At 36.9% G+C, this 20,830-nt stretch overlaps 2 protein-coding genes across 2 annotated transcripts in view; both read left to right on the top strand.

Moving 5' to 3' along the window:
• The window catches only part of LOC107752049 (glypican-3-like), an 80,500-nt gene extending 80,451 nt beyond the window's left edge, over positions 1 to 49 (top strand). The window contains exon 4 of the mRNA XM_016567900.1: positions 11 to 49. Coding sequence (XP_016423386.1) covers positions 11 to 49 — 39 coding nt within the window. The remainder of the gene's footprint in view (positions 1 to 10) is intronic.
• A 75-nt stretch (positions 50 to 124) lies between these two features.
• The window catches only part of LOC107751964 (glypican-3-like), a 66,543-nt gene continuing 45,837 nt past the window's right edge, over positions 125 to 20,830 (top strand). Inside the window, exons 1-3 of the mRNA XM_016567769.1 lie at positions 125 to 809; positions 10,951 to 11,093; positions 14,484 to 14,609. Coding sequence (XP_016423255.1) covers positions 132 to 809; positions 10,951 to 11,093; positions 14,484 to 14,609 — 947 coding nt within the window. The 5' untranslated portion in view covers positions 125 to 131. The remainder of the gene's footprint in view (positions 810 to 10,950; positions 11,094 to 14,483; positions 14,610 to 20,830) is intronic.

Genomic DNA, 20,830 nt, shown 5'->3' with positions numbered 1-20,830 from the left:
CTTTTGAAAGGGTACAGCCCCAGTGACAGCTTTTGTACCATTTTTATAAGAATTAGTGAACAGTCCTATAGACTCTGTCATCACTCTTCCATTCATCTCTTTGTTTCTCTTATATTTCAGAGGCTTTTGACATGGTCCTCCGTCTGGGTCGTAATTCCACTCTGACGCTGTTACGGGAGGAGTTTCCCAATTTGGGGGCCGGAGCCAGTGGAGCCGTCACACAGTTATTCCTGGAAATGTCCCTCTACATCCTGGGCTCTGATGCTAACGTAAACGACATGGTCTCAACCTTCTTCTCCCGACTTTTTCCTTTCACCTACCAGCGTCTCCTTGGCAACGGGGCAGTGACAAGCATCTCGGAGGAATGCCTCCGTGGGGCCTGGAGTGGAACCTCTGCATTCGGATCGTTTCCCAAGATGATGATGACCCGGCTGTCTCGCTCGCTCCTGGCCACTCGGGTCTTCCTGCAAGCGCTGAACCTGGGCATCGAAGTGGTCAACACCACCCAGCACCTGCGTGCGGGCAGGGACTGCGGCCGCTCGCTGCTGAAGCTCTGGTACTGCCCGCACTGTCAAGGCCTGCTGGAGGCCCGGCCGTGCCGCTCACTGTGTGTCAGCACCATGGGGGCGTGTCTGGGGGGAGCGATGGAGGTGCAGCCTCACTGGAGGTCATACGTGGAGGAACTGGGGTCACTCGCTGCTGCCATGAAGGGGGAGCAGGACATCGAGGCCGTGGTGCTCAGACAGCACGTCATTATCAGACAGGCTCTCAAACAAGCCGTGGCGGCCAAAAGCAAAGTCAGCGCACAGGTGAGTGACACTCGGTCTCAGAAACAGGGTGAGAATTTGAGCACTGTAGGCGATTCCAGCCATTTTGCTAACACCCTCTTTCCAAAACCTCAACCTCCAAAGACATGTCAGCAAACCCAGTGTCAGCAGACCAGAACGAGTGAAATGATTCACAGAGAGAAAGTGTTTCTGATTGGCTAGTTTTGTGATTGGCTGTTAACAGAGCCTAGGGCTATAAAAATCAAAATAGCTATCAAGATTTTTCAGGACACCTCTTTCAGTATAGATATATACAGTATAGTTAGACATTTACATGCCTAGTTATAGTCAAACTACAGTCTTCGTCTGCCTGTCCAACATGACACAATTCCAATTCCACTTAACGATTCAGATTCCTTAATGATATTTAGTACTTTTAAGGAATAATTATATTTGAAATAAAAGAAAAATATAGTGGTTTTTTTTCCAAATATAAAAAAAAAAAGAAATGGAAATTTTATTAAATAAATAAATGTAAAACAATTATCGGAAAATGTGTTTACACAGACTTTTTAATGACTTTTCAGTCTTTTTAGAGGCAGTTTAAATCCTATAATTGACTATGTATTAAAATAAAAATGTGGTAAAATATTTTATTTATTAATGTTTATAAAATACCACCGACAAAGCACATAATATATATCTTTATCTATAATTAATTAATTAATTGTATATAAATTAATAATTAATAAAATTATCAATAATTATTCATTTATTTTTTTACAATTGTGGTATGTTGGGGATCTTAGAATATATACATAATTATTTTTCAAAACTTTTTAAAATAGTTTTCAAAAAACTATGGAGCCCATAAAGGGACATGGTAATGGGAAAAATTAGATGGGAGTGAAAATTATATTTCAACGCTTTCGCGTTCACTTGCAAAACTTTTGCATCCCCCCAAGAAACTGCATTCACTCGCAAAAGTTTTGCGTTTTTGCAAGCAAATCCAAAACTGCTGATGGAAAAACTGTATTTTAACTGTGTTTTAGTGAGAGAATGCAAAGTTTATTGGCAGAACGCAATACTTTTTTGAGAGAACGCAAAAGTTTTGCAAGTTAATGCAACATTCTGTGAGGAAGGCAATATTTTTGCAAGAGAGCGCAGACATTTTGAGAGGGAATGGAAAAGCATTGAGATAGAATTTATTTCAGCCATCTCATATTTTTTCCATCACCATGTCTTCTTAGCGGCTTTGTAAACACATTTCAGTAACCGCAATAGTTGCAATAAGTTTAGTTGCAATATTCTCTCCTCGTTTTCCTTTGATAACCATTTCAGATGTGTTCATCTTGCGTAAGATCACTCTAAAACATTTTTACCCAAACATTTATTCAGCAACCGACAAACCTTTCTCACTGACGGCCCTCTTGTGGGGGCAGGAGGAGTTTAAACAGCAATAAGGCACTCCAGTTGCTAGAGTATGTTAGCGAGATCAGGAGGGCAAGTGCTCATGAAATATTGAACATGAGCAATGGTGGAGCTTGTTCAGCTTTTGCATAACGGGACGACATACTGAACTTTCCACTTTAACACTGAGTTTCCCATCGGCGCAAGACACTTACACACACGCATTATTCATCAAAGCTCCATCTCCACTTATCCCCTCCTCCGCAGTGTGTAAAATACTCCACCTTAGGTTTATGCTGGTAAGGCGTAGGTGTGTGTGTGTGAGTGTGTGTTTATGACTGTGGTTGTGTTTGGTTCACGCAGTATTTGTGGAGATCAGAGAGGCCTTTGATAAGTGGAATACGAACATGTTATTTATTCCTAAAGGGGTAATCGAGCTGCTTGATGGGGCTCCTGTGAAGTTTTAAAGGCAGGGTCCTGGAGGAGCTATTACATCTTATACTTTCAGGCATGTAACCTCACATTAAAGCACTACAGTGTGATGCACATGTAAAAATAACCTAACTACACACTGCCATAAGCTGTTAATATGTGCTGTCACATTGAATGATAATATTTTCACATCTAAATGACCACATCTCTCCTGCATATGTGTCTGTTGCTAAATATACTGTATGTGCTCTAGAAACATTCAGTGAATCCATGCTCTGGATATCTGGGAGAGATGCGATATTAAAGTCTGTGTTTACTCAATACAGGTGTTTGTATGTTCACCCAGACCGCCATATATATGGTAATGTGCCCTTCAGTGTAAAGTGCCGTTGACACTGATGCTTGTGAAACTGGCTCTGTACTTTATTGCTTAATAACAGGACAGTGTGTGACGGAGAGAGAGTGTGCCTGAAGTGTGAGGTTAGCACTAGCTGGGTTTCAATTCATGTATTATATTCATCACATAAACAATAGTTTAAAAAAAAAAATCCCAAAAATTACAATTCCAAAAAGAAACAAAACAAGTTCTTACTTGAGGTGGTTAGATTATTATTTAGCAAAAAGACAAATATGAAGTCTTACACATGACATTCAGGAATAAAAAACTAAATTTAGCTAAAATTAAAATGAGGGAACAAACTAGTACACAGTGGCCTCAGTTTAGCTAAAATAAAGGAGTGAATTAATCATATCTGGACCAAACTAAACTAAAACGATTAAGCGAATTAATAAAATGTGGCCACAAATTAAGTTAAAGGAACAAATTCTTAATTCATGGCCACAATATCTATTTTTTTTTTGTATGTCATGCATAAACTATCACACATTTACCAAATAAATTCCTAGATGTGCATCAAAAAGTCATGCCTTAGGTTTTTGTCATATTTAAATTTTTTACATAAATTAAACTCACAGTCAGGATGGAAACAGGGCAAGTATTGAGGAAGATACTTCGAAATGTAGCTATTATTTACTCTAGTTTAAAATACTTAAAGAACAGTGAAAATATTATTATTATTTAATATATAATAAGCAATGAAAGTAGGCAGTCTTTGTAATGCATTAAATAGGCAATATCTTGGAAACTATCAGATGATATATATTTTTACAGTCAGAACAGTATTTATTTGGCATAAAAAGAATGTGGATTGTGACTGCATTGAACATGAATTGGTAAACTGGTAAATAATATAGTAGTAAATCTAGAAGCACCTGAATTTATTTAGCTCAAAAATACAGTGACAAATAGCATAATGTAACTACTTTAAGTATTTTGCTACAAATAACATGTAAATATTGTAAATGTTAGAGAATCATTTTAGTGAATTATTTTAAACAGATTCATTTATGTAATACACCAGACTTCTACTGAGAACTCAATTCATGAGTTTGTATGAAACAGGACAGACAGTATGTTGATTACTGTAGGCATTCTATGCAACAAAAAAGCAGCATTTATAATGTTATAATAATAACATTTTATAATGTCACACTTCTACTTACTAGAAAAGTATAGTACTTTGAAAACAGCTGAACTACAGATACTAGTGAAAATGTAGTTACGTTTGTGGCATTGAAGCTTTTATCTATACTCTCCAACACTGATGGTTAGAGCATGTGTGTATGACCTTTCCACAGTTTTTGAGTTTTGAAAGCTAGAGCTTCACAAACAGTAAAGTCCTTGGTTGAGTTCAACAACTATAGAGCTTAGCTTCTGTCGAGAATCGATCAGAATCTTTGTGACATCCACGGCATTCTTCAGTCCGGTGTGTGATTATCTGTGTTTAAACTCTTTTTGTTTGCGCTTTTCTTTTCAAGGGCACAATGCTGAAGAAAAGGGGTTTTGCACTCTTATTCTTTCCTTTGCTTGTCCATTTTTTTTCTCCCCTCTCAGTGATCAACAGCTGTCGACCCAGATACAAAGGACATGTCACAGGGAGAATGGCCAATTAGGCTTAAGATGGTGTTTGTGCATGTGTGTTTGTCTGTCATCTGGCTGTAAAGTGCTGTCTGCAGGCCTGATCCGAACCGACTGACTGACTGACTGACTATGATTTTCCTCCCTAGACGTAACCTGTGTTCTAGGATGGTCTGTGGATGAATGAATTCAAGGAAGACTGACATTTTAAATGTGTCAAAATGCCACGCTAAGCCAAAGGTGCATGGGTGTAGATTTGAGTATGGGCGATAAGGACATGTCTCTGCTAAGGTTAAAGGACTACTGAATAATCCCTAGGAATTTTTCTAGCAATCGCTGCTGTCAGAATGTACAGTTGCAGGAAAATTTATCTGTACCCTTCAGATACATTTATTATGTATCATGGACTTCTGAATAAAATTTGATCTGACCTTAAACTATATCACAAAAATAGACAAACAGGGTCTGTCTAAACAAATATCAAATTACACATTTTAATTGTTTTGAACAGTGTAAATATTCACATTTTTTTCTGAAACTCTAATATACTGTACAGCAAGTATTAAAAGTAATATAATTATGTTTTTATTCGTAAAATAAAAGTATTTTATTTGCTTTTATAAATTAAATTAACTATTATTTGGTTACACTTTACAATAAGGTTTCATTTAGTTAATGCATTAACTAACAATGAGCAATGCATTTCACAGCATTGTTCATGTTAGTTAACAGTGCATTAACTAATGTTTAAAAATACATTAGTTAATATTGAGATTAACATTAATAAAGATGAAAATGCTGTAGTTAATTGTTAGTTCATGTTAACTAATTTAGTTAACAAATGAAACCTTATTGTAATGTGTTAGCAGTTATTTATTTTATTTATGCTTAAAGTATTTGTATGGATATGTTATTCAGTGCACAAATATAATGTTTAAATAAATATGAAATATAATTATTAAAAAATTTATTATTTATTTGAAATAAACTGGTACCTTAAGACTATTTATTTACAATAAATTAATAACTTTTTTCAAAATAAGAACTGACAATAAGGAGCACAAATTATTTCACAGTGTAGGATAAATTATATTTAATCTGTGTAGTTGGATTGACTTCAAAATGTCCTGCCAGTATTAAAACCAAACCTACATTTTTTTCAACGGTGTCTGTTCTGGTGACTGTTAACCATTTTTTATCCTGTTGGCTTCAGCACCTTCAGAAGTTTTCATAATGATTCTTGCTCTTACCTGAATCTAATTCTGCTGTAAAACAATGATATTACATCTCATTGTGAAGAGCCCTGTGGCCATGTTCTATCTAGCAGTGTGACATCTCACTCATCAAACCCCTCATTGAATGTGCTCTTTCCCTCTCTCATTTCTCCTTTTAAAGTGTGCCCCCTCTCTCTTTGCTCTGGAAAAGAATGCATGATTTATGAAGCACTATTTTTACCAGTTACTGAGGGAGCAATGGCGACAAAAGAGAGAGAGAGAGGAAGAAAGAACAAGATTGAAAAGCATACTTTAAGGCAGCATGAAAGTGATGGAGTGAGCAGAAATGTTTTTTCTGGAAGCCGATGTGTGCCCGAGGGAGTGCAGCTCCTCCTCCCCTGACCTCGCAGCTGTAAATGAGGAGGTGCAGGCAGACTTCTGCTGTAGTTACATCTCACCTGACTCCGAGGACGTGTGCTATTTCACACCGACTCATAGCACCTCCAAACTCTCAGACTGAACACCTGGGGGAAAATCTGCGTACATCTCTAGTCATGAGTGAGCGACTGTGACAGCTCCCAACTAGACATCTAAACTTATCAAAAACATACACTACTGTTCAAAAGTTTGAGGCTGGAAAGATTTCTCAGACAAATCTCATGCTTACTAACCCTGCATTTTTTGGATTAAAAATACAGTAAAAACAGTAATATTGTGAAATCTTATTACAATTTAAAATAACTCTTTTCTATTTTAATATTTTTTTAAATGTAATTTATTCCTCTGATTTCAAAGCTGAGCTACAGCAGCCATTACTCCAGTCTTCAGTGTCACATGATCCTTCAGAAATCATTCTACTATGCTGATTTGCTGCTCGAGAAACATTTCTTACTATCAATGTTGAAAACAGTTGTGCTGCTTAATATTTTTGTGGAAACCGTGATACCTTTTTCTAGAATTCCTTGATGAAGAGTAATTTTAAAATAACAGCATTTATTTGAAATACATCTTTTGTAGCATTATAAATGTCTTTACTGTCATTTCTTTCCAATTTAATGTTTCCTTGCTGAATAAAACTATTATTTTCTAAAAAATAAATAAAGCACTCTCTTCCACCTTCAATACCACGACTGAGGTGAGGCCTTTGAGCAAGGCACCGAACCCCCAATTACTCCCCAGGCGCCGCAGCACATGGCTGCCCACTGCTCCGTGTGTGTGTTCACGGTGTGTGTGTGTGTGTGTGTTCACTACTGTGTGTGTGTGTGCACTTGGATGGGTTAAATGCAGAGCACAAATTCCGAGTATGGGTCACCATACTTGGCCACACGTCACTTCACTTTCACTTTAGATTCATAAGACAAATCGTTTGTGGCATTAAAGGGATAGTTCACCCAAAAATGTTGTTCCAAACCTGTAAGAATTTCTTTCTTCTGCTATACACAATCACACACACACACACACACACAAAATGTTATAGTAACTAAACAGTTTGTGGTTCCCTTTGACTTCCATAGTATTTTTTTTCCATACAATGGAAGTCAGTGGGTACAAGCAACTGTTTGGTTACCCACATTCTTCCATATAATCTACTTTTATGTTCAGCAGAATAAAGAAACCCATATAGGTTTGGAACAACTTGAGGGTGATTCAAACTCATGACCTCTGGCACTTAATGCATATTCTCTAAACCAGTGTTTCTCAACCAGGGGTCCGTGGACCCCTAGTGGTCCTTGACGTAAGGCCAGGGGGTCCGTATAAAGTATGAATTTTTGTATAAATGTTGTATATTTTGACATGACATGTTCCCATGAAAGAAAAATCCAATATAGCTGATAATATGGCCAAATACTGGACAAGTCAACAAACTTGAATTATACTTGACTGCATTTGGTCCTCACAAAGACACAAATGATACATAGATGAGTCAATTTTGTTCTGGGGGTCCTTGAGGATGGTTCTGAATTGGACTGGGTTCCGGTACGCCAAAAGGTTGAGATTCACTGCTCTAAACCACTTTCAAATGTAAAAGACAGGTCCAGGAAATCGCTGTATTATTTCTTGATTTCAATCTGGCATGGCTCTTCCTACGCCCTCTAAATGCAGCTTACACACTACTGTGCATCAAATGCTCTGTCAAAACGATTTCTGTTTTATAGACACCCAAAGCTAAATCTTTTATCCCTAGCTAAATCTCTGCTTATGGATCTTACTCCTGACATCTGATGAGATGAGCTGTATTCAAAACCATTGTAAAATAGCCCACACACACACCTGTTGCTGCTCATCAGTTGAATTTGGCAGCCTTTTAATCAGCAAATTAGTGCTAGTAACTTTTACTCCACTCCCATTTTCTTCATAAAATGTAAACATCTGGCTATGATTATTATTAGTATTAAACATTGGTGATACATTACAGTTGTTTTAACATATGTGGGTTTTTCGGCACCCCTCTTAACCTTTTTGACTCAAAGTGCCCCATTGTCCAACACAATATTACAACTATATGTTCTTCAGTAAAAACTATTTAGTGGGCCCCGGCCTCCTGGCTGAGAACCAAACACCTTAACCAATGTAGAGTCACTGCATCATGTGGTCTTGAATGGCTTATTGCTTTAGACTCCCAGCAAAAATCCCAGCATTGTCTTCTACTTGGGGCCCCGTTTATCATTTAACCTTCACATGTGATTTGTTTTGTATTTTCAGCTGTGCTGATAAGCCATTGTTTCAGCTGAGGATGTATGTCTGTATTAAACATTGCACACTGATGTCATGAAGTGTATGTGAGAGTGTTTTTGTTTTTTATTATTAAGTGTGTGTGTGTGTGTGTGTGTGTGTGTCTGGTCCTAATGCTCCTCTCAGGGGTGTGTGAGGTACAGATAAAAGGCACTGGATATTTAAAGAGCCTCTCTGTGAGACGCCGCTTATCTCAGTGTTACTGTTAGCCAGCACATCCTCTGTCGCCTGCCTGATATTAATACCCCTCTAATGAGAGAAACAATCACACTGTCTCACATACACAAACCCGCTCTATACTCCTGTCCCACACTGTCTCACATACACAAACCCGCTCTATACTAACCCTAACCCTAAGGGACTTAAGGAAGGAACATTGTGCATTATGATTGATGTGCTTGTTATAGCTTATATCAGCACTCTGACTTTTAAATATTTTTATAACTCTGCTTGCCTGTTTCAAAAAATCTTTAATTTTCATAATTACTCCAGCAGGTGGCAGCAAGTGACTCTTCATGAGTGAGTCAATTAATCATTCATTTAAACGATTTGGTAAAAAACAGTGACTACGTTTACATGCAACCAAATGATCCATTTGTAATCGGATGGACAACCTCCCACCAGTCCTTGTTTTGGATTCTCATTCACAGGCAACCCGTTTTGGGCTCGGGGAGGGGCATTTTTACTGCGTGATAAATATGAGCAGCATGGCACAGCGGTTTAAATATATATTTATTCATAAATTAATAAATATTAATTCTGCTGTTAAAAACAAATAAAGAAGCCGTGTAGGAGAGTGGTTATTATGTGCAAACAGTGAGAAATATTTGTGCAGTGGGCGCATGTCAAAAAAATTTATTCCGATTTGAAGCTTGTGACATATAAACGCGCACATCAACCCAATCACTTTATTTAGTGTTCATGTAAACACTACATTCAGATTCATCAATCGGAATGAATTCAGTCCGATTGAACCAAAAATTGTGCATGTAAACGTAGCCACTGATTCATTCAGCAATGACGCAAGTGAATGTATTTAAAAGCGAGTCATTGAATCATCCATTTAATCATTTTGTAAAAACGCTGATTCATACATGATCTGCTATGGCTTTATAGTGTAACTATTTTGGCTTGTGGAAAAAAATATATAAAAAGTAACTCATCAAATTATGTTCATGTTTATTGAATTACTTTCAGTATTTTTATAAAGAAGTTTTTAAATAAAATATATATATATTTTTTTAAATAAGTAGCTTTCAACGTAGCTTTGCTGTTTTTGTATAAAGTAGTTTGTAACTTAGATACCTTTTGAGTAGCTTGGGTTTGAGTGAGATATCATATGACCTGAGGAACCACAGAAAAAATAATGAAAAGCAATGGTAGAAAGTGCTGCAGTGCTGGAATATGTTGTGTCAGGATTGCATTTGTGTCAACGTGCTCTGATCCGATCTTCCACCATACCTTTTTTGTCTTTGTCTTGTTCTGTGTTTTGCTTTCTCTCTTAATCTCTTTCACACACACACACACACACACACACACACACACACACAAACAAACACACACATTCATGCACATCAACAGTATCTATTTACTCTCCCCTGGGCTGTTTGCTAGAAAGAGCTTCTATTGATCTACTCTGATAATCATGTCGTTTAGCTCAACAGCAGGTTGTTGGTGTGTGTGCAAATTATATGAATGACTGTAGGGTGAATCCGATCACCACACCCACGGATGTTTCAGAACATGTTAAAAAGTTTATCTTCTTGTTATGTTTATCCACATCAACCGATCTTGCAGCCCGCATGAAGGTGTCCTTGTACTATTGATTTCCTGTCTCGAATCCCATCAGAATTCCAGAGCCTGTTTACCCACATATTCATTCATGAACAAGCATGCACAATATGCCACAAGCATTACATGGCAAAATTACGCCCTGGACCAGCCCCCATGGGAAATTAAACCAGCGGCAAATCATTAAACCACAAGCTACACATTAAGAGGCATTTGCATTTTTATTGCACCTGAAAGAATGGCAAGACTCCATTATCTCACACAGCCAGTGTGGGAGCGGTGTATTACTATTATTATGTTGTCCCGTATAAAAACAATAGCGTTTAGCATTCACGAGAAAGGGAATGAGAGGGCTTGTTTACTTTCACTACGTTTGCAAAGGGTTATGATTATTGAAAGGCACAGCCAAAGTGTCTGACAGACCCAACAATGCCTCGTTTTGTTATGTAAATCGTATTGTCATCAAACCAAAACAAACAGGAGGCAAATGCAGCACCATCAGCAAGACAATTAGCTGAATGGGGAGGAAGTTTTGCAGGGACAGTTTGTCTCATTAATTGCTTTCTCAGCTGGACGTCTTCCAAGAGGGATCACATTTAGCCTTCCAATCTTCTCCTGTTCACAGGTGAGCGGGATATGTGCACACGCACCCTCGCGGGTATCTCGTGCTGCGCCGATGTCAGCAGAACACGCGGCTGCCTCGCTGGTGGCCCACAGTCGTCCTACGGTGAACTTTGACCCCGGTGAGACCCTCTTTGGACGGCGCAGGTAATGACATGCTTCAGTTTTCAAAAACGTTTGTATATGAAGAAGAAGAAAAAAAAAAAAAGCAGATAGTAACATGAAAACTATGTTTTTCATACAGTAACAGTTCAAGTTCGAGAATTACGTAAAGTCAACATGAAATGGAAATTCATCATATCTATTTTCTAATTGCATCTCATTGTGAACGATTCATCTGTATTCATCTATATTTATATATACTGTACAGCAGTGTTAATTTTGACAGCAAATTTTGATTTAGTTTTAGTCATAGTCTTTTGACTAAAATGCCATTTAGTTTTAGTCATATTTTAGTCATCTGAATTGTTTTTAGTTTTAGTCTAGTTTTAGTCGACTAACTATCATAAGATTTGATATTAAGGTTTTATCATGATAGACACTGATTTAACTGCGGTGACATTTTCAGTCAAGAGCAGTGCGTGATTTTCTGTCTTTCTTTTGTTACTTGACAGAAATGATTGTTAATCATCAATGACTCGGACAATAGCAACTAAATTAGGCTGCTATCCCTTTAAAAACGAATGCACAGCTGCAATGGATGCAATGTACTGATACACATTCTCCCTACTGTTTACGTTCACTTAAGACATAATCAACTGTGTTTACGTGAATGCTTGTCAAAACGGACAATTCGACATCATTTCTGTCTGCGCTCAGAAAACCGGACCGAATTGAGTTCTCTTGCATCGTCAGATTTATCCATATGTCTGCTCTTCTCTTTTTGAACGTTTTATGCGACGTGCAGCAAGTGTATTTTAGCTTATATCCCGCCGGTTCATATAACCTCCGAACCACGCAGCAGATTCGTTCTGAATGAATCTCTTCCCAAATCGTCCCTCCCCAACATTTTCGTCTCGTTTTTATTCGTTGACGAAAATGTCAATAGATTTACGTCATAGTTTTTGTCATTCAAAAAGAGTTTTAGTTCGTTCGTCGGTGAAATTTTTTTTATTGACGACAATTATGACGAAAATGATTCGTCAACGAAATTAACACTGCTGTACAGTATATATATATGTGAAAAACTGAAATCACCAGTAGGTGGTGGCAAGTCGCAATAAGTGAATCATAGAATGATTAATTCAAACCAGATGATTCAGTGACCCCTGTATTTAAGAATTGGTCATTGAATAACTGACTTACCTGATTCATTCAAAAACACTGAATCATTAAAAAATGAAATTCCACTGTTCCTTGCTGTAAGATGCAGTTGTTCTGCTTTGTTTGGAACTATTTTTGTTGGCAAAATAGTTTTTTCAAAAACAGTTAAAAATCTTGTGATCTTGCGTAACCAGAACTTAAATGCAGGCACTGCTTGGGTCTATCGGTGCACGTGCCTGTTTGCACTTCCAAATATTCAGATTTCAGACCTTGTGCAATACCATATTTGACATGCTGAACACAATGACTTAAATTTCAGTCTCTTTTTTAGAGACTTTTAAAGTTGATTTTAAATAAATGGACACGTTTATGATACTTGTGGTGCTTTTGGAGCTCAACTGCCTCACTGATTCTAATGGCTGACCTTGTTATTCAGTCGTAATGAAGCATGAGGATGACCTGACTGCTCTTTACCCTCAGCTCTTAAAAATGGCAATCAGCAGCTGAAAATACACACATTCCTGTTTTATTTGAATCTCTTGAGAGTCTTAAAGTGCTCTAAACACTCCAAGAGGACTGCAAAGCATTGCTGCTATAGAATTGACAGTAAGTCAATTCAGTGAAAATATAATGTGTGTATTATAAATTTGAGAAATAGGAATTGCAGTCAAGCATAATGTCGTTCTCATGCATCTCTTAATACAGCTCACATCTTCTGATGCTGTTTGTGTGGATTGCATTGAGATGCTGTAATAGACTCTCCACTTCAGCACTCACACTCTCTCTCTCTCTTCCTTCATGTTTTTCTCTGTATAGATCCTCATTGACCTTTTTAGGCGTCTTACAATCAAATCAAACAGTCGATTCTGTGCTTTTGAGTATTTGAGAGATGCTGTGTGCAAGGGCAACATGCACCTTTTTTTCTATTTCTGTACTTTTCTTCTACTTCTTTCATTATCAAACCTTTACTTGAGTGTAAGATATGTTTGAGTTCAACTTATGATTTGATTTATGTATAATGCATAATATTTATTAATATGTATGTATGTATGTGATATATACACATTTCTAAATCTAAAAATAAATTATATTTCTATCATATGCACTACCATTCAAATGTTTGAGATCAGTGTCTTTGAAAAAAGTCTCTTATCCTCACTAAGGCTGCATTAAAATAGAGTAAAATCAAAAATATTGTGAAATATTATTACAATTGAAAATAACTTTTTTCTGTTTGAATACATTTTAAAAAGTAATTCATTTCTGTGATGGCAAAGCTGAATTTTCAGCATCATTTCTCCAGTCTTCAGTGTCACATGATCCTTCAGAAATCATTCTAATATGCTGATTTGATGCTCAAGAACCATTTCTTATTATTATCAATGTTGAAAACAGTTGTGCTGCTAGAAAAAGTTCTTTGATGAATAGAAAGTTCAAAATAACTACATTTATTTGAAATAAAAATCTTTACTGTTTTACTGTCACTTTTTAAAATCAATTTAATTCATCATTGCTGAATAAGAGTATAAATTAAAAGAATAAATAAAATTAAACTGACTCAACCTTTTGAATGGTATAGGGTACATTATGTAATATAATGATATAGAATGCATAAATACATTAATTAATATAGAATATTATTCTATTATTGTATATTATTATTAGATTACAAGTATATTAAAAAATCTGGCACATGTCTGACTAGGTCATTCTGGGTAGAGGTATGTAAATGAGTTGAGAAATGCAGTGTGTGTTTGTGCTGTTAGTTGCGGTGTGTGTGTGTGTGTGTGTGTGTGTGTTCAGGCTGATGGTGACAGAGAGATGCTCATTAACACAGACTTTGTCTCCTGCTGTGTGAGTGACATTGCGCTGCCTTCTGCCCCCTCTGTCCTGTGCAGTTCCACTCTCCCTTGCGCTGATGAACAGATGAGAGTGGGCTGTTTCTTTTCCAGCATAATGTCAATTAACAGTCAAAGCGTCTCGAATCAACTTAGCCTGACAGGAAACGACACGTAATGGAGTAGATCACGTTTCACACTGCGTTTGACCCCAAGCCCATTTCTGATTCTTCACTCTTCTTTCTCCATGCCCCTCAATTTTCCCATAAATCCCTGTATCATTGTGCCATGGATTCTTTTTAATCTTGCCTCTTTGTGCATACCATCTAATTAATTTTTTTTTTCTTTGAGTCCACTTGACTTTTTCTTTCTCTCTCTCTCTCTTTCTTCTTTCTGTGCTCTCTTACTTTCTCAATTTCCTTTCTGACTGCTGCAGGGAGTTTATCTCGGGTCTGAGGGGCTTCAGTCAGTTCTACAGTGGCCTGGGAGAAGCTTTGTGCAGCAAAGAGCCGACGGCACTCAACCGCTCCCTCTGCTGGAACGGACAGGAGATGACAGACAAGTGAGTACTTCAATCTGATGACCGTGTAACTACATACTAATACTGTGTTCTTCTATTTTAGACTCTCTATATTCACAATATAGTGTCTTTTAGTGTATAACAAGGACATAAATGTTCATTAAAACGTTAAGTAAATTCATTAAGTGGCATCATTCTACTTGCAGATATAGTCTCTGACATGTAAACTAAGATTAATAGTTGTTCTCTATTGGTGCTGTGCAGCAGAACAAGTGTTTCGCATTATTGCGGTTACTATGGACCCTTGCCAGAGTAGACAGCATGTTTAATTTGATACGAATAAAAATGAGTGCACAAGGGAGCAAGTATAGCTTGATAAATAAGTTGTACTGTCTTATAGGTCACGTTTAATTTTCACAGCCCATGTTTTCCCAAAAAATTTTTTTCTACTGGAAACATTTTTTCATTGTTTCATCAGCTGAAAGACTGGCATCAAGGGACCAACAGTACAGCTTATTGAATGGTCTGTACAACTATTCCTTTGCAGCCTTGTTTTAATTTGTGTCAGATTAAATATGGTGTCTCGCCTCACTAAGGATTATTTTGTGTATTTTAGGATGGCTGGAATGCTATATTGACCAATCAGCATCCAGAACTCCTTAAAATGTTGTATAATATACGTTATTTCAGAATGGAAGAGGCTTTTATCTCTCTACGACCCACACACTTTCTCTATTAGTGTTTTTATTCTGACAGCTTTTGCTAAGTGGGTAAAAGTAGCATATATTACAATAGAATAAGCCTCGTAAATGCTTTCCAATATTACTACAATCTCAAAATGGCCCTGAAGAGACATATTGCCCCAGAGCTTGTCACAAATCTTGAAGTCTAAAAAGCTTTCTGAATAAAACGGAGACAGCGTAAGTGGCTGGTAGCTGAGCGGATGATTTTGTGTGCGTGTATCTAATGAGTTTGGCCGACTCCAGTTCCATATGACAGGCAACAGGGTGTGAATTGTGATGTGGTCTTTGTGGGGTAACTGATGTCGAGTGGTGTGGTGGATTCCCTGTGCCTTGCTAATTGCTCTTTTTCAACATTCGTTCTGTGACTGCCTGTGCCTGGCTCTCCATGCGCCCTATGGAACCCAATTTAAAAATTGTCATATTTCAATGCGCCGTGTCCCACATGCTTCTGTCCCATAACTCTTTCACTCTCTCACAGTCCAAATCAAGTTAAGGTTGGCAAATGACAATAAATCAGTGCATCCCTGGCCCAAACAGAAAAGCTTTAAGAGCTGCAGTATCTCATCCTAATGACTTGTATATATCAGCTCAAAACTGAAGTGATCATTAAAGTCAGCATGAAATCAAAATGGATTCTATTTACTGTCTTAATGCTTGTTCCTGTTCTTATTGGGAATGATTCATCGATGCACATTATTTCAAAGAAATCCTAATCTGTAATCAAAAGTAATAACTTTCTCTGAAACTACTTTCCTTTTTTGTTATTTGTCTATTGGATAATGTTATGTTAACCAATAGCCAAATAGCTATTTAGCTGTTGTTTGAACAAACTCTCATTTAGTCTGGCTTCATTCTAGTATGAAACAGCCACTATTCACATTCAAATTGATTCCTGCTTCTCTTTGAATATCTTTTTTTCCCCCTCTGAAATGCACCATATTAAAGAATCAAAATGAGTTGACTATTCCGATGTTTTTGCAGAATTGTCTTTTTTTAAGGATTGTTTCAAGAAAATGTAGATGTTCACACATCTTTCATAGCTTGAAAATAGCCTAGTAAAGAAATGAACTGTTGAATTTTTAAATAGAATTTCTTAGAATTGCACATAATAACGCAGCACTATTAAAGGAATAGTTCACCCAAAAATGAAAATTTGCTGAAAATGTACTCAAGTGTGGCAAGTGTCAATAAATGAATCATAGAATCATTCATTTAATGATTCATTCAAACCAGCTGATTCATTCACGAATGAAGCAAGTGACCCCTGTTTTTAAAAAGTGGTCAGTGAATCATTGACTATTCATTCAGAAACACTGAATCAATAAAAAACAAAACACCTTTGAGATGCAGTTGTTCTGCTTTGTTTGGAACTGCTAAATAATTATTGCAAAAACAGTTTAAAATCTTGTGATCTTGCATTAGAACTTAAATGCACTTGCTTAATTGAGAATTGATGCCATGGGCCAAATTTAATTAAAAACTAAAATTGAAAATAATAATAAAAGAAAAGTCTTCAGGCCATCCAAGATGTAAATGAGTTTCTGTTTCTTTGTCAGAACAGATTTGGAGAAATTTAGCATTACGTCACTTGCTCACCAATGGATCCTCTGCAGTGAATGGGTGCCGTCAGAAGGAGAGTCCAAACAGCTGATAAAAACATCACAATAATTCACTTACTCCAGTCCATCACTTAATGTCTTGTTAAATGAAAAAAAAAAAATTTTTTTAAATCCAGTCAGTCAGTCACTAAACAGGCAGTGATTTATGCATGAAGGTACTTAATAAGGAAAAGGGTATCAGCCACACTTCCAAGACACCATAGCATATATCTAATGAGCTAAAACTAAATCAGCTGAGATTTAGCAATACAAATGTAACTATTTATGGATCTCATATGTGTGTTTTGTAAGTGTTTTTCATTTGTCAGGTATAGCTGAGTATGGTGAGCATCTGAGTGATGGTAATTAGAGTTTTTAATTCATATCCCCCTAATATCCATTCTTGCCTTGTCTGTTAAGTGTATCCATTTTGTAATTGTTGAAGGTGTGCGTCTGTGAGTGCATGTGTCAACATTACAGCATTATGCACTATTAGCTGCAGCTGTTTGCTCTTCAGAATGTGCAGTTGAGGAGTAAATGGGGGTGAAATGGCCTGGTCACAACAGTGGTGAACAGTTGGCCTTAGGGGACAGACAGCTGTGTCAGAGGCCTCTCAGGCCCTCAGAAGTTAATTAGGACCCAAGAGAGAGATAGGGGAAGAGACAACTAGAATAACGATGCCATGCCAGAAATGTCAGACAAATCTCAATGTCATTCCTTGGCTTCTATAGAAATATCATAATTAATTCTGGAATGCGTTCAGACTCATTTTATGCAGCGTATTGAAGACGAAGCAATCCTTCACATTCTGTGTTGGGAAGGAAGCCATCTTGATTGTGTCAAAGAATGTCACTGGTAATGTGGCCCTGACAGATTAAATGGTCAACTCAAAAATGTCAAAGCATAAAGAAAATTAATTAAATGCCACAGTCAAATAAACTTACAACTACAACTACAACTACATTCCTGCTCATTCTTTCTTGCAAAAGTAATACAAACAGCCGAAACTGTGCCGAAATGTTACTTCAGGTCAGATTTAAAACAATTACTGCAAAAGATGATTTGACAGTAAAGTTCATTCCTAGCATCTCTGGTGTTTACTAGAAATTAGGTTTTCTCCTGTGCTGGAGGCAGTGCAGTGGAGCCCTCAATGTCAAGGATCAAGTCACCAAAACTCTGGCACAGATTTCTGCCTTCTACACTAGAGAATCAATTTAACATCCTGAATATCGGCCTTCTTAATTTTAGTCAGTGTTACTTAACTGTTTTCGTCTTATGTACTCCCACAGGCCCTTCAGTCTGACTCAAGTAGCCCCTCATCGACTCCAAACCAGAATCATTCTCCTCATATTATACTAGATATCATTTGGCATTACAAGTAATATTATTAAAATGTCATGAATGCAATAATTCACTGTCAATCGATTCTGGGGGTGAAAATCAGACTCGCCATATGAGTAATTTGAGAAATACAGAATTTGGAAATGCATTTAGTTTTATATTAGCTTGATTGACTGAGACATTTTATGGATGAAAATAAGATAAAGTGTTATATTGAGGTATGTGAGTGTGATTAAACAGCAGTGTCATAGAAATCTTCCGCAGTTTTTACACATGCACTTACAGTATGTTGCACAGTAAGCGTGATCCACACAAATTGACTAAACATATGCATGTTCTTTCCGTAAAAAGTAGCAGGATGTGTGAAGCTGTTAATTAACTGCTAAACAATGTTTTGACAATCCTAATAATATTATTAAAAGTCGTCATTTTTATAAGTTTAAAGCGACCTAGTACTCCAAGTGGTTAGGAATCGCTGTTATTGCCTAATCTACCTCACCTCTTCATCTTTACGTTTGAAGGGAAGTTGTGTCAGACAGGCTTGTTTAATGTTTAATAGCTTTGAGAAGTCTTTAACTTTAGGTCAAGATTGGCAGATATTTAGTATGTTTTGTAAACCTTCCTCTGAATCCCAGAATACTTCTCCTCACGCTCAATAAGATCCCTCTCCTTCAGCTGCTCTTCAGTCAGCTCATGATGCTGAAGATACTCGTGATTGATTCTTACGGTCTCCAGCGGGTTTGGGCAGTGGGGCATGTTGGATCTCTGAGGGGTGCGCAGTAGGACCGTGAGTCTGAGCAGGTTCAGCATGAGTAGCTGGTCCAGACTGTACATCCACGGGGTGTGTAGTCATTTCCTGTAGTAACAGTTGGGTAGCCTGTGCTCCCGCTGTACCATAATGCCTGTGGTGGGTTCTTTTCATTTTTTTAGGAATCATAATGTCGAAGTCATATAGTGGCGGATAAAATGAAGTCAATTTTTGCACATTATAATATGCAGAAAAAGCCAATAGCATTCTGTCTGCTTTGAATAATTTTATGTAATATGACAGTTCGCTCAACATTAATGCAAAATTTCGAAAAATTGACCCTTATGACTGGTTTTGTGGTCCAGGGTCACAAATGATTTCTGAATGATCATGTGACACTGATGACTGGAGTAATGGCTGCTGAAAATTTGGCTTTGTGTCACAGTAATAAATTACATTTTAAAATATATTCAAATAGAAAACAGTTATTTTAAATTGTAATAATCTTTCACAGTATTGCTGTTTTTGACTGTAGATTTTGATCAAATAAATGCAGCCTTACTGAGCATAAGAGACCTCTTTTAAAAGCATTAAAATCTTACTGGCACCCAACTTTTTGAACAGTAGTGCATTTCTGTTGTGCATTTAAAGTCTCCCACAAAAATGACTTATAATCATCTGTATGGCATCATTCATGCAGAGTACATCTCTAGTTATGAGAAATGTCAACTAGAATCAGATAGAAGCTATATTGTGTGACACTTACATATTAATGTCATGCTTTCAGGTCTTTCCTACAGCATGAACATCTTTATATAAATCTTTAAATCAGCTTCAGATCAAATGAGCCACAAGAACAGACTAAACCGTACTCACGCTGCCCATGTCTTCTGATCTCCTCCTTCTAATGGAGCTCATGTCTGTATTATTAATGTGATAATTAAAAGTGGGAGGTGAGCTGCCATCGAGAGTAATAAGGAGAATAAATAAGTATGGAAATGTAATTTGGCTTAATGAATAAGCACTGCATGTGAAGGCGCAATGAAAGATGATTGGATAGAATTGTTCTGGATTATGTCATTGCTACGAATGGAGCATGAGGTCATATCTTTGGCTCATTCATCTGAAAACTCACAGTACTGCAAAAATCAGTGTTTTCCTACATTTTTTCGAAAAGGTCTAAAAGTCCTTGAAACAACATATATAATAACATATGTTGATCTAATAGAAAAACTTTTTGTGATATGGTTTTCAGAAGAGTTATTTAAATTTTATTTAGTTTCAAGAATTAGTTTAGGTTTTTTTATTTATTTACACACAAAATGTACAAATATCCTAAATATACACATATATACATACATAATGTACACATATATTTTATATAATTTATTGAGATGCACCTGTATATTTAATACTTTTTTTTTACTGAAAAACAAGTCAAAAGTACAAATTAACTAAATTATTTTTTGCTGTGTTTGTTCTTGATGAGCACAGGCTGCCCGTGTGCATCAACACTAATTAGCTTTTAATAGGGAGTAATTAACTGGAACATGAGTCCAAGGGGCCCGGGGGGATTGGGGAGCACTTGGGCGCAGACACACACACACATTTGTGTTGATGATGCCCAACATATGCTCCAGTTGCTCAGAAACATTCAGATGCCAGCACATGTCTGACCCAGTTGTGCTGTTTTACTGTTGGGTTCGGTGTGTGTATCTGATAAGAGCTACAACAGAACAGGAATTAAAAAAAAAAAAAAGCAGAATGCAGATTTAGACTTACTATTAGATACCACTCATTTATGGCTCTTTTTTTTTTTTTTTTTTTTTAGTC

The sequence above is a fragment of the Sinocyclocheilus rhinocerous genome, unplaced genomic scaffold (genome assembly GCF_001515625.1).
Source record: "Sinocyclocheilus rhinocerous isolate Xijiao unplaced genomic scaffold, SAMN03320098_v1.1 scaffold662, whole genome shotgun sequence".
Taxonomy (NCBI): Eukaryota; Metazoa; Chordata; class Actinopteri; order Cypriniformes; family Cyprinidae; genus Sinocyclocheilus; species Sinocyclocheilus rhinocerous.
Note: the sequence above shows the minus strand (reverse complement) of the source record. Positions and strands in the feature narration are given on the sequence as shown.